The sequence below is a fragment of the Camellia sinensis genome, chromosome 6 (genome assembly GCF_055761805.1).
Source record: "Camellia sinensis isolate YWXY chromosome 6, ASM5576180v1, whole genome shotgun sequence".
Taxonomy (NCBI): Eukaryota; Viridiplantae; Streptophyta; class Magnoliopsida; order Ericales; family Theaceae; genus Camellia; species Camellia sinensis.
In genome coordinates, this window is record NC_138966.1 from 57091391 (window position 1) to 57107222 (window position 15832).

General features: G+C 33.1%; 1 protein-coding gene across 1 annotated transcript in view; it reads left to right on the plus strand.

Moving 5' to 3' along the window:
• The first annotated feature begins 925 nt into the window (after nucleotides 1-925).
• The window catches only part of LOC114279418 (pectin acetylesterase 9), a 36159-nt gene continuing 21252 nt past the window's right edge, over nucleotides 926-15832 (plus strand). Inside the window, 3 exon segments of the mRNA XM_082873835.1 lie at nucleotides 926-1786; nucleotides 1917-1999; nucleotides 12802-12931. Coding sequence (XP_082729961.1) covers nucleotides 1657-1786; nucleotides 1917-1999; nucleotides 12802-12931 — 343 coding nt within the window. The 5' untranslated portion in view covers nucleotides 926-1656.

The following is a 15832-nucleotide window of genomic DNA, read 5'->3' on the forward strand; positions in this document are numbered from 1 at the left end:
TCAAATTGAAAATTTTAAAATTATATATATTAATTTTTTTTTTTGGGTATTCAGTCCATAGGTTTATTTTTTTATCTGGTGTAATCACTTAATTTGACCAAAAGAACACTATTTGTTAAAATCAATATATTTATTTATCTCTTGAAATCACTCAATTTGTATATCGGTTGAAATTCATTAAGCCTATTTTTTTATCTTCTAAAATTCACCAAACAACTTGTTTGTTAAAATATGATACATGTCACGTATTCAACACCCTATTTGTTAAATATCACATATTTTTCTACCTCATCACCACAACCTATTGTCGTTGGGTGCTGTCGTCGATAGCGACTTTTTCAGCATGTCCTTATCAGCAAATAAGATTTTCTCTTGAATCTAATGCCTTACATACACTCTTTAAGATGAACTTTTTACTAATTTTCTCTATAATTATTGGGCTTGACTTCTTTCAAGTTCTCATCACAATTTGAGAGAACGTTTTGGTATGGTAAGCTTATTTTATGATTGGTTTTAGAAAATCGAAGTGTTCAATTTTTAAGATTTATTAAGTAAAATATTCATGTAAAAAATAAAATTGATTAGACATCAGTAACTATTTATTTGAATCATATTTGTTTTAAAAAATGGACGATAATAAAATTTTAAAAATATCCGTTCATTTTTTTGTAATACAAATTTAATTCAAACGTATTTCGTTATCCAGTCATCTTTAATTTTTATATGAATATTCTATCCGATGAGTTTTGAAAAGTGAACGATTATTAAATCTAAACGTCCTCTCAAATTAAAATGATAAATTTGAAAAAAGTTAAACCCTAAATTATTTAATCCATAAAATTTTAAGGTACAATTTAACACACCAAAAAAAATTGAGGTTAGTTCCATTCCAGCTCTTAAGTTGAGAACTCACATCAGCTTGATCAAACCAATGGTCCACCTGTCGTCGGCATCATCGTTATCTCGGCCAAACTCCAGCCCATCTTCACAAATTGGGTCCCATCCCCTGGTTGGCTTTGCGGCTATATCTATCTCACCCTCTTTACCTCCCCCATAATCATCCTCAGAAACAAAACAACTCTCTCTCTCTCTCTCTCTCTCTCTCTCTCTCCACACCTTCCCTTCTTTTTATCTTCTCGAGTTCTTCTTCCTTCCCCACTCAATCTCTCTCCCTCTCTGAACACACTCTGCTACAATTTCTTCATATTGTCTCTGTTTATACCATTAAACTCTCTCCCTCTCTGTCTAACCAAACATCTTTCTCTTTCATCTCTTATTACGGTCGTTTCCGGATTTCAATCTTTTCAATATTTCGTCAATTGTTTCTGAAAAAAAACCTTTACATTTTTTAAGAATTCACTGCTTTTTCATTCATTCTCTCCATTAAATTCTACATTCTTTTGGTAAAACACCCATTGAACTTCAGTTTTCAACATAATTCTGAAAATATTGTCAACAAAATACTAATTTTTACATCATCCAAACACATTCATCAAGCTGCTTAAATTTTGATAGAAAAATAAAATAAAATAAACCTTAAAAAGTAATTTTGGTAAAAGCGTTATTTTCGAAATCCAACCAATGGACGACATTTAGAGTACATTTTTTCTGACTTCTTTGGGCACTTCTCCACAAAATTAGAAATTTGAAACGAAAATGATGAATAGAAGAAAAATTGAGTTGGGGTTGCTATTGGTTTTGGCATGCGCGCCGTGGTGTATTTACTCGGAGGAGCAGCTTCTGGTGAAAATGACTCTGGTTCAAAACACTTCGGTTCTGGAAGCTTGTAAGTCTTCTTCAATGGAGATAACAATTTAACATTTATTTATTTTTTATTAATTAATTATAATTATGTTGTGGACATATATTAATTTGAAGTTGTTTAATTTTGTTGTGGGGTGAATGAATATTCGTAGATTGCTTGGATGGGAGTTTGCCCGCTTATCATCTCCACAGAGGATTCGGCGCTGGAGCACGCAACTGGCTTTTACAGTTCGAGGTAATAATTCCATAAATATACTTTCACGATACATAGTGCGCCCTTTCTTGTCGTCCAATCATGCTATGCCCCATCAGCAATTCTCGGATACTGGACCTGCACGTCTTTTATTCTCTCCAGTTTAGGACCGTGTTGGATTTAGAAGTGCATCGGCCAATTTTGATAATTTAAATCGTTAAATGTGTAGGTGCCGTTTGGTAACATTTACATTTTTTGGTTTCTGTTTATATTTATAAAAATTTTAAAAATTCAAATAAAAACTTGTTTGGTAAAATTTTTGATTTATAAATCAGTGGTCACAGTTTATAAATTTGGCCAAAAAATGAAAACACAAAAAATGTGTTTCCATTTTGAGTTTTCAGTTTTTTTTTTTTTTTACCACCCAACACTAGCCACCACCCGCCACAATTTTCCGCCACCGTCTCCCGTCACCGCCACCCACCACCCACCCCCCACCACCACCTGCCACCACCATTCACCACCCACCTGCCACCACCACCACCCATCACCCACATGTCATCTACTTGCTACCACTCACCAACCGCCACTACCATCCACCGCCCGCCACCACCACCCGCCACCTACTTGCCACCACCACTCACCACCCACCTGCCACCCACACGCCATTCACTTGCCACTACCCACCACTACTGCCACCACCACCCACTTGCTACCACCTATCACTCGCCACCGTCACCCACCCACCACCACCACCACCACCACTCGCCACCACCCACTACCACCCACCACCTGCCACCACCACCCATCACCCGCCGCCACCACCACCACCACCACCACCCATCAATCGCCACCGTTACCCACCCACCCACCATCACCACCCACTACCCATCCGCCACCACCCACCACCATCCGCTACCCACCTGCCACCACCACCCACCACCCGCCACAACCACCCACTCGCTACTACCCACCACCGTCATCCACCTACCCACCCACCACCACCACCCGCTACCTACCCGCTACCACCACTCGCCATCCGCCACCCACCTGTCACCACCACCACCACCACCACCACCACCACCGCCACCACCCACTCGCTACCACCCGCCACCGTCACCCACCCACCCACCCACTACCACCACTACACCTGTCACCACCAGCTACCCACCACCCACCGTCATCACTTTCCACCACCGTCTTCCGCCGCCACTTGCCACTACTTGCTATTTCTCACTCTTTTTATATTTTAAAATTTTTTTAAACATTTTGTCAATTACCAAACGCGTTTGCAGTTTATGTTTTTCTAAAAATAAACAAAAAATAAACAAAAACCAATTTATAAAATTTTTATAAATATAAACTGAAAACGTAAACGTTACCAAACACACCCGTAGAGTTTGTTGAATATTTTATTTTTATAAAAAATTATATTGATCGAATATCGACAACTACTTGATCAAATCAGATTTTTATCAAATAAATTGTATCTATCGTTGACAAAAATATGATTTGATCAAGTGACGTTCGATATCTTAATTTTTTTTAGAGATGAAATACTCAACGAATTCTATACATTCAACGTTTCGAATTATTAAAACAAAACAAAACGTGTGGTGAACCTTCACAGCCTAACAACATGTGCAAAAAATTAATCTATTATTTTTATTTTTTGTACCTTTTTTTTTTGTAAAAAATATATAAAAAATAAAGCACTAAAAACCTAATTTTCAAATCAACCCTCAATATGAATTTGGGAAATTACTATTCATGAGGTCTTTTGAAAAATTATTACATAATATTAAAAAAAATTATGATTTTTAACTATTAATATTTATAAAATTTATCACTTTTTTTTTTGTAATATTTTTTCCGACACATCGGTTGTGTGTTATTCCCCCATATGGATTTGTATAATAGAGCCTACTTGTAGGGTAGCATATATATATATATATATATATTATTTTTTTTATCGATAAAAAAGAAACTTTATTGATGATAAAAACATACATGACATATGGACATACATGAATAAAGAGACGACAAGAGCAAAGCAACATCATAGTATCCCAACCTAATCCCAACTAGGTTGGTACCAAAAAGGACACTCAATCATGTGTTAACTCAAGTCATGAAATTGGTGAGAAACCAACACAAATGATCAGAAAAATAGACAAAAAATAATAATGTAAACAACTAGCCAAATAACTCAAACTAATGAAACCTCTTAGGCATAAACCACCATCCCAATAAGCACCACTTTCAAAAGACCATTTGTTTTTCCATTCCTCTAATCCTTCCCTGCTGCCTTGAACAAGGAATGACATGCTGAAGATTGAAGACCACATCATTAATAGAATAAGGGACCCCTACTGTGTTATATTTCAACCAAAGAACAACTCTAATTTTAATCATCTCCCCTAGTGCCTTGAAATCTAGTTGTGATCCTTGAAACAAACACTCATTTCTTACCTTCCATATAGACCACATGAGAGCAAAGGGAATAGACTGCCATAACATCCTTTCCAACCTATTTAAATACCCGACCACCACTCCAAGTGACCACCAACACAACCAAGTATAGCCCAAGACAAATTCCACCAATCCAATAAAAGTATGGCCCAAGACAAATTCCACCAATCCAATAATTCATACCACACCTTCCATACCAAAGGGCAGTATAGAAGGATGTGATTAACAGATTCGTCTTCCTCACGGCAGAATAGACACACATTGTTCACACTAGAATCCAGAATTCCCACTCTCTGAAGGTATGCTATAGTTTTCACTCTACTCCAGGCCATCCAACCAGAGAATTTAACTTTTGGTGGTACATCGTTGCCCTACAACAATTTAGGAGTACTGATAGCTGAGCCATAAGCCAACTCATACTATCTCCTCACAGTGGAGACTGAAAAGGATCTAGTAGAGTCTGCTAACCACTGAACATGATCCTCAATTTTGTCCCTTAAGTTTGGGGCCCCAGCCAATACCTCAATAAGTCTTCTGACCTCCTCCTCTTCTCAGACTCTTAAAGGCCTCTTGAAAAAGAACCTGCACTCCCCTACTGCTTCTCTGATACGAGAAAATAGCTTTAGTGAGTCATCTTTATTCTTAGATAATCTGAAGAGCCTAGGAAAAGCTTCCTTCAAAATCCCATTCATCAACCATCTATCCCACCAAAACTGTACTCTCACCATTCCCAATCACAATTATAGGATTATTCACACAAAAAAGTATGCAAATCAGAATTATCCAAAATAGTTGATAATATCTATTGCCAGACAATAGACATGGATCTATTGATCACCACACCTGGGCTCCATCCCCTACCTTCATGGCCATACTTACTCCCCACAACTCTTTTCCATAATGAACCATTCTCAGAGTCATATCTTCACCACCATTTTAATAACTAACTCTCATTTAGATCCTTAATTCTTCTTATCCCCAACCCTCCTTGATCTTTACACTTGGCAACATCTTTGCATTTCACCAAATGGACTTTATTCTTCATGTCTGAGTCCCTCCATAGAAAAAAAAACTTGCAACCTCTCAATACTCTTCACCACATCCTCGGGCATTCTGAAAATAGAAATATAGTAGATAGGCAAACTTTATAGAACTGACTTGATGAGACTCATTCTACTAGCAAACGACAATAATTTCCTTTTCCAGGATGATAAATTCACCTTCACCTTATCCACAATAGGTTGCCATGTCTTCTTCTTCCTAGGATTAACTCCCAAAGGTAACCCTAAATATTTTAGTGGAAGTTTTTGCTAATCACAGTTGAGCTTTGAGGCAAAATACTTAACCATCTCATCATCAACCCCTATCCCACAAACAACATTCTTATGAAAGTTGATCTTTAAACCTGATAATACTTGAAAACATCTTAAGAATCATCTTTATTGCAAGAATTTCCCATTCAGCCTCACAAAGAATTATTGTATCATCAGCAAGTTGAATGTGAGAAATACTGACCTCTTGGCTACCTACCAATGCCCTTTTTATCAAACCCCTTTCTTTTTCCCTTGACAACAACAAATTCAGACCTTCTGCCACTATTTTAAAGAGGAATGGTGACAGTGAATCCCCTTGTCTGATCCGTTTTCCAGGTGTAAATTCATTTGTAGGTGATCCATTCACCAACACTGATAACCTTGCTGTTGAAATGCAGGTTTTCATCCAATTCACCCACTTCTGACCAAATCCAAAATCCAAAATTAGACATCATGGACAGTAAAAAAATCCCAATTGACTGAGTCATAGGCCTTTTGGAAGTCCAATTTTAGGATTATACCTTTCTTCTTAGATTTCCTCTATCCATCCATCTATCTCATTAACTATTAAAACTCCATCATGAATATATCTGCCACCTAAAAATGCAGTCTGACCTTCACTAATAATCTTAGGAAGTACCATCTTCAACCTCTTGCAAGCACTTTTGCCATCTTTTTTAGGAATCGGGGCAATGAATATGTATATCCTGACATATATATATATATATATATATATCATTTTATGTGGTGGCATCACTACAACCATTAGATATACATTTGTTTTTTTAGAGCGTGTACAATATGCTTTGGTTAAGGCATTTGTGATTTTTTATCATGGTCTATTGTAGTGTTTGGTTATAATTTGACTATGATTTATTGTGGTATTAATTGTGACCTTTTATGCTTTTTATTTTGGTTATGACCAAAAAGTCTTTAGTTTTGCATCAAGTAATGTTTGATTATAACCTTAGTTATAACTCACTATAATGTTAATTATGATTTATTTTTGTTATAAGTGAAAAAGTCTTTGGTTTTACTTAGGTGATATTGGTTATGACCTATTATATCTTTTTTAGCTATGTCTGAAAGTCACTTACTTATAACATTTCTAGTATTAACACTACAAATATTATAGAGAGCTGCTATTTTCACTCTGTTTTGCTCTAAATACACTCCATTCTTTATCTTTATTATACATAGAGGATGGTGTATTTGGAGTAAAGTAGAGTGTGAATAATAACTATGTATAATAAGGATAAAGAAATGGGTGTATTTAGAGTAAAGTGAAATGAGTATAACGACTTTCATATTATAACGTGCATATGGTACACATTTCAAAAACATATGTGTATTGTGAATGACCCTATTATAACTAATGTGAAACTCATTTTATAACTAGTTGTGATTGTGAATAGAATGATGTAGAAAAATGATAAAGAAAATGTGAATATAATGTTGTTAACGTTTATTTTTAAAAAAACCACATAACAAATTTTTAAGATGTTAGTTGAATTTTTTTTAAATAAAATTTATTAAGAAAAAATGAGTGTGACTTTTTTTGGAGGACTCTCGCAATCTTCAAAGTAATCTACACCTCTCATGATGTGTGGGGCCCACTAATGTATATGTGAGCCCACATCATGAGTGGTATGGATCATTTTGGGAGTTGTAAGAGTTCTCCAAAAAGGAGGTCCCTATCATTGTTGATTTACTAATTTGTATGGCATCACTCGTTAGGAAAACACCAGATTAATCCTCAAAAGCCTGAACAAATCTCCACTTGCAATGTGGGCCTGGCCAATGCAGTCTTTGCTTTTTCTTTAAAGAGTTTTTGGCAGTGTTGAGGATACATTTTTCTCAGTAATGTGATGTTGACTCTTTTTTTTTTTCTTCTTCTTTTTCATAATAATTTTGGCAAATATGTTGCATAATAAATAGTGCAGGGTACATACCACACTGCACATTCTTAGGCAAGACTGGATTTGTTTGACAAAATTTATTTGTAATTCAAAAAATTTCATTTAATTTTTGAAATTTATTATTGTATGCTGAAAAAAAAACCTTGAAAACATAAAATTTTAATTAGAATCCATAACCTTTTAAAAATACCATTGCTTAATATGCAATTTTAAATTTTAAAAATAAAAATAAATAAATTTTGCTATATGAAATTGTTATCTATTTATGTCATGTATTCATACAGATCATTGTACTTGTTTTTAAAAATTTCTAATAATGAAAAAAGTTCACATAATGAGTCCTCACATCGGAGGTAGCAACCACAAACCCCTCATATCTCATGAATAAAATTAATATTAAGAAAAATAGTTTGATTGGCATACCTAGTTTTTTATTTTTTTATTTTTTCCTTTTTTGTTTTTTGAATGGCAAAAATGAAATTTTAGGAGAAAATGAGTTAGTGCAATGCACCAAGACTTTTTTAGTCAATAAACAGACTTTAAAGCCACGACGAAATGAAATGACGCCCAAAATTTTCCGTGGCCGAGCTCATATTCATATGATAATGACCAAAATTTTGGTCTAGATCCACAATCATTCTCACAGTGTGATTCAATGATCTCCATCTCATTTTTTGAATAACCTTTAAAAAATTTCATTTAATAAAAATTATGGAAGTCTGTATCCATTAGGGATTGGTTTACGAGATGGGAATGACTCCCCTCCACAATTTTTTTTTTATCTTTTATATTTTTTCATATTTTATTTTTTGGGTCAATTCTAGGTGCATAATAATAATTTAAACCGTTCATCTCGTAATCTCAACAATTTCGATAAGTTATGCAAAAACTTAGTTTTATTGGATATCATTAAATACATAAATAAATTGCACTTATTTTTTAAAATGAACGATAACTGTGAGTTTAAATTTAAACCTTTCATTCTATAAAACAAAAAATTCGTTCATATATTCATCGATATCTGATTATGCTAATTTTTTTGCATAGATGGCCTTCATTATAAGATTTACAAGATGAACGGTTTAGATTATTACTGTGGATTAAGAAGAAAATTCAAAAAATAAAATATGGAGGAGTATGGAGGTAACAGTATGAAGGGGAGCCATTCCTTTATGGGGAGATGTCCTTAATCTCCATGGAGTAATTATTTAGTATATTTTTGGAATTACTAGATATTAGCATGGATTATCTGTTTTGAATCTTCTTATTTCTTGTTTCAAAATATCCACATCATTGGATTATATTGTGTGATTATAACATCTAACATCTTCAAATTTTTAATATTTGATAATTGCTAATATTTCGAGATAGATAAACAAAAATTTGAGGGTAAAAGATCTTTAATCTTTGTTTTTATTCCAACCCTGGTAGTAATCCACATCTAACAAAATGGATTTAGTAGTAATACAAAAATTTCATTTTAGTTTATTTGGCTAACCATGAATGCCAAAACAATATATTATGTAATAAGCTTGAACTATTTGATTAATTCTTCTATGTGTGGATATATTAATTTTTATCACATTTTCAACCATCTATTTATAATAGGAGTGGGTCTTACATTATCACATAGTGTGGGTTACACTTTCATTGTCTCTAATTTTATTCTATACCAGAAATACATCTCTAGTGGAGAAGTTGGCATGTGTATTAGATCAAGTGTTAAATTAGTTAGCAAGTGATGTCTTTATTTACTCAATTATTACTATTATCAATTTTTTTTGCTTTATAATGGAATGTTAGTAATATGTGTTAGTATTGTCGGATTTTGTTATAGTGTGTTAGCTGTGACTATGGGCCTTAACATTTGACAAAGGAGAGAGAGGGGAAGGAAGAGATAGTGTGGAGAGAGAGAGGGGATGGGAGCAGTTCTACATTAACTGACCAAACCAAACCAAGCCTTAAGTCTCATCAAATGGGGTCGGTTACATGAATCCTTCTTCTCCACGCGGCCCTATCAAAGGTCATTTCATTAGTCAAATTAAGTAGATTCATATCTCTATTTATAACGCTAGTCAAATTAAGCAGTTCTACATTAACTAAATTAACAAATTCCTAATATAAAATTAGACTTTAGTTTTATCTTATATGTGTATCTTAACACAATAATGCACATTTTTTTTGGATTAAAAATAAAACACATATTTAAAATCTTCCTTGAAACATCTCTAATGAGTGGATTAATTCTCCATTTTTTTTTTTTTTTTATCAGAAAGAAATTTTCATTGATGAAACCAAACGGCACATACAAAGAGGAATCCATCCAAACAGATAAACTTTTACCAACAAAAAAAAAAAATGAAATCAAGAAAACACATAGGAGTAAATCTATGAAAAAATTTAGACGCGCAATTTATGCTCGTGCTTGTGCTCGTACTACAAAGTGGAGGCCAATCAATCGACTGTAGTGTATGTCTAAGATAGATCATAGATTATAACCACATAGTGGTTAAGCTACATCAAGCACCGATGGATTCCATAAACGAAACCAAACCAAAATAAAAACAATAATTGAAAAACTCAACCTCGAACCGGAGACAACCATATTTGTGGAGACGGGCCAAATCTATAGTAGATCTGGCGGTGGAATAGTGGTAACGGCTAGGCAAGAGACGGGGGAAGAGGGATAAGGAAGATCCACACTGACGAGACAGAGAAGGAGAAACCCAACAAATTTTCACCATGGAGGAAAGAAAACACCTCACAGAAAGGGAGAAATTGGGAAGAAAGCTCTCGAGATTTATTTAGCAGAAATTGGAAAGTTACCCAGTTACATTTTAATCAATGGTGATGACTTTGACATATCAACTACGATTACAGTGATGCGATGGATTAATCTTCTATTTAGTTTTAGCAACCAGCTCGCATTGCTCAGTTAAAATAAGGGATGGCTTTTATCTAGTTCATATCGAATTGAGGGTAATATTGAACCTCTGTGGGTTCATCATAGAGCCTGCATCGATAATTTGAGTTATTTAATATGTAAAAATCGTTAAGTACTTCAATTCTGCAAAAAATAAAATAAAAAAAATCATGTTGATTGGATATCATTAGCTACTTGATCAGGTCACATTTGTATCAACGGTAAATATAATTTTAAAAATAAATTATTGATACAAATGTGATATGATCAAGTGGCCCAAGGAGGCCTAGACGATGACCTGAACCATTCAATATGTATAACTCGTCGAGTATTTGATCATTATAACAAATTACATTGATCGGATATCGATAATTATTTGATCCATACATTTGTATCAACGGTAAATATGATTTTAAAATAAATTATTGATACAAATGTGACTTAATCAAGTGACTATTGATATCTAATTAACGAAATTTTTTACAGAAATAAAATACTTGACAAGACGTACATATTAACGATTCGCATTATCGATGTGAATTCCGTGATGAATCCACAAAGCTTAACAATATTCTTTAATTGATTTTCCTAACTAGGAAGAAGCGTCTCCCTCAAATAAATTTTGATCTCCAGTCAATTCAATTCACTCACCTACTGTGAAGATCAGGTTAGAAACAGAGTTTGTCAGTGACAATGACTGAGGACGGTATAATCATCTAATCATAAATTACTACATAAGTATTCAAATGTATGAATTATCGAATTTAGTTAACAAGGATAATTAGTGGAGATCACCATCTATGTAGTGTTTTATGATTGGATGGTAATAACATTAAGATTGAATGGTAATATTATTATAGTATGTTTGATTATAAGGATTATAATATATGATTAGAATTATTAATTTATATGACTTATATTTTAGTGTTTGCTTTCAATTTTTGTTATCAAAATTAGGTTTCGATGGGCATTTGATTTAATAAAATTTGTGATTTTTTTAATCCTGTGACTAAAAATACAAAACAAACATATAATTATGCAAAACAAATATGGACAAGAGATAATTATTTATCCCACTGACTCACTACATGACAAAACTTATATTAATCTCATAAATTATCAGTTTGTTAGAGCCCGTGAGGCTCATCATAGGTTGTATTTCGATAATACAAACTATTCATTTTGAATAGTCCTTTATGTATATCATAAAATAAAATAAAAAAATTAAATCAATTTGATAGTTGTAACATGTTCAATTTGTTACATTTTTGTAAAATAAATAAATAAATAAATAAAAATGAACCACAATTGTATTTTTAAAAATAAATTATATATTTTCTGGTGACAAATATAATAAATTGAATAATTTATGATTATTAGATTGAGTTAAGTTTTTTTTGTGAGTGATATCTCCCCTAATGGCTCTATCTCTGAGTTAACCCGAACTAGTAGCAACCGATCCTAGTAAATAAGATATTGTTTCATAGAATTGATTGTTCTTTCTCTCTCCTTTCTTCTAGAGGAATTGAATCGTTCATTTCGGTCTAACTTCGCTATTGTACCCTAGTCTCCCTCCGACAGCATTCTATCCTAGACTTCTGTCTATCCCTTGATAGAAATTCATAGTTAGGTTAGTCAGTCCACATAAAAAAATTATGAACAAAATAAACAATTTAAATTGTTAAAACGAAACTCGATAAAGTCAAAGGGTCTGAAAAACACACCAATCTAAATTATGAAAAAAAAAAAATCCGAATTTTTAATTCTACTAATCAAATTGAGACTAAATATTTTACTCATTCTAATGGGATTATATTTGCCTAGTGGTGTTGCATCGCGGACCACTCTTTTAGTAGGTCCTACTTTTTAAGCAATACAGATTCACAGAATGCAAATAAGATGATGAACTGTTCCAAAGCCAACGTTGAAAGGAGTAAAAATTTTAATGAAATTGCAATATCACTATTTAATGAATAATTTTGATTTGTGATAGAGATCATAACAATATTGAATTAGTTGGAAATAAAATTTGTCGATTAAATTTTTTTTATATTTTTTTATTAATCAATGACACCATATAAGATAGTGTTACGATTATTGACTATATATTCAAGTTTTAATTAAGATTTGATTGAGAGGTCGGTTTCTAATATGATGCAATCCGTTAACAAGTTTTTGATGTATTTTCTCATAATAATAAATGAATTTATAATGCAGGGCGGTGGGTGGTGTAATGATATCGAATCATGTTTGGCGAGAGCCCAAACGCACCGTGGATCTACGCGTTACATGAACAAGTTGGAGGTTTTCTCTGGAATTTTAACTAATAATGCCTCTCTAAATCCAGGTACTACCCACTTATCTTCTTTTATCATTTTAATTAATTAGTTAATTTATTTATTTATCAAATAATTTAAATTGGATTTGTTAGCGAAAATGAACCATCATTTTATACTCATTAACTAATAATACTATACTTAATTAAGACCTTTAGGCCATGTTTGTTTGGACGGACTGGATTAGTATTCCCATGACTAATAGTCCTAGGAATACCAATCCGTTGGATTATGTATCCTATCTTAACTAATAGTCAAGTTTAAAATAATTAATCCGTACTTTAATTGTTTAACCAAACATCGGATTAATAATTTTATTGGACTATTAGTCCAATCCCAAACTCATGTCCACCCAAACAAACATGACCTTAGTTTAGTAGTTGTGTAGTATCACTTTATGGTATGAAATTACGGATTTAACTCTTTATTAGAATTTAATATTTGTAATATTTATTGCTCAAGGTTGCATAATAATGGTTGTTGAGTTTAGGATTAGTGATTGTTGAGAATTCATCCAAAGTGTGATAGACATTCAGTTTTGATATATAGATCAATGGAACATTACTGTCAAGCAAACAAAATAGCACACAATGTGAAACAAGTCTGTACATTTTCGATCTATGCGGGTGTTACATGTGGTGGGAATAGAGAGATGAGACACCAAAAATAAACTTGGAACTTGAAATTATACAAACTAAAATTTGAGTAAAGGTAATATAGACAAGTTGAAACATTTTAAATTATGGATGTTGTTTTGGTTTTTGATAAGCACATTGCATTGAACTCATATAAAACTTGAAAGAAGTTTAAACACCGGGAAATTCCATAATACATTTCCCAAAGTGGGGTGTACGATACAAATCAATTATGAAATCTTATGATTTTTGGTTATAATCTATTGTAATGTTAGTTATTGTTGGATATCTCATATCTCACACCATGTGAGGAGCTCCAATGGAGAACCCACTTCCTCCATTAACTTGAAGGTGGTTCTCCCACTCCACCTACCCCACTAGCTAGTGGATGGAGCTAGTGGAAGGGGTAGGTGGTGACCAATCAGAATATCCCTCAATTGTGTATAAATTGAGGTGAGGAGGAGGGGTTGAATTGAGAGAGAAACCCAAAGAGAGAGCAAACCAAGAGAGTGAGAGATGTGAGGCAGAGAGAGCAGACCAAAAGAGTGAGAGATATGAGACAGAGAAACCGTCTTTCTCGGTGTGAGAGAAGGAGACGGGTGAGTGTGTGAGTGAGGATAGTGCGAGCTCCTCTTTTATTGTAATCTTTTTGTAATCTCTCTGTAATCTCTACATTGTTATAGTGATAACCGGTTACTCTCCCGTGGGCATAGGCATTGAGGCCGAATCCCGTTAAATATGGTGTCTTTTTGAGTGCGAGTGTGTTTTTCTACTTAGTATAATTTCTAAAAGGTCTTGGGCGGGATCCCCGATCCCCAACAGTTATGACTTAATTATAAATTATTATGATTATTATTTTAATTATAATTGAAGAAATATTTGATTATGTTTCAAGTGGTATTTTGTTGTGATTCATTGTGGTCATTTAATTATGATTGAAACTATTTTGATTCTGACAAAAGGTGATATCAATACTACAAAATTCATAGTTTGCATATGACATATCCTTTTTTGAGGGTGTGTCCTTCTGCTTGACCTACTCGGTTTTTACTTGTCCCAAATGACGCTTGGGCTAGGCTTGAGCTTGAACTTTTGAGCCCGCCTCACGAGCCAACCTGCAGACTATTCACGTAAGAAGTACATATATTTCTAAAATATATGGCGTGTCCGTGTCGTATCTATGTCGGACACCGACATTCATCGAATATTTCCTGATATATGTTCGACACGTATCCAAATTTGCCTTGTATTTAAAAAAAGAAAAAAATGGAATTTACACCAGTAGTCCCTATATTTTGGCCGTCGTGTTTGGTTTCTGTTAGTTTAATTAACTCAATTTTGATATTGAAATTTTGACTGTCTCAATTTGGTCTAATTGGTTCAAAAATTAACATTTTTTTAAAGGAAAATGTTCATATAAATGGCACGTGTGATACTTTGAGGGACAAAATTGTAAACTTAAACAACTTAGTGAGTTAATCTCAACCAATTTAATGATCATTTTTTTGTAAAAAATTCTAACGGCGTTATCAATTAGACCAAATTGACACAAAATCTAAAATTAAAGGTCAAAATTGAGCCAATTGAAAGTGTAAGGATCAAAATGATACAATGGGTAAAATGAAAGGACTATTAGTGTACTTTGTCTAAAAATAAATAAATTTAGACACTTGAAAAACACACGTGTTCATTGATTAGACTTACACAAAATTAATTATAAATTTGAACAAAATGACTTAAAATATGATGATAAAATAAAAATAATGTCAGATTATAAAAATTAGTACTATATTACAATTATTTATTATCTTGAAATGATATATTCATATATATGACATATAAAAAATATGTAAAATTATATATTCCATATGTATCCCACGTGTTTCATGTTTTGTATTTTTGTTAAATTATCGTATCAACGTTTCGATGTCGTGTCATGTAGCTATCCATGCTTAGCCATTCATCGTGATTCGTGAATTTTCTTTATCCTTTTAGGTAGGAGATGAATATTGTTAAAAATAATTGTTAGGATCAAACGTTTATCATCTCACTAAAACCCGTAAGTAGTGGTAAATGTGTAACTTTATTTTTTTAAAAGGTATCACATCAAGCACCATAAGTTGATTGTGACTTAGCCTCAACCCGGACTTTCGCTATGACAGGATGTTGACCCAAACCCAACCCCTCCCCTCTCCTTCCATTTAACAATTTCTTTCTTTTACAACTCACTAAATATGTTTATTTTTAAATTTTAATTTAAAAATAATATAAACTAAA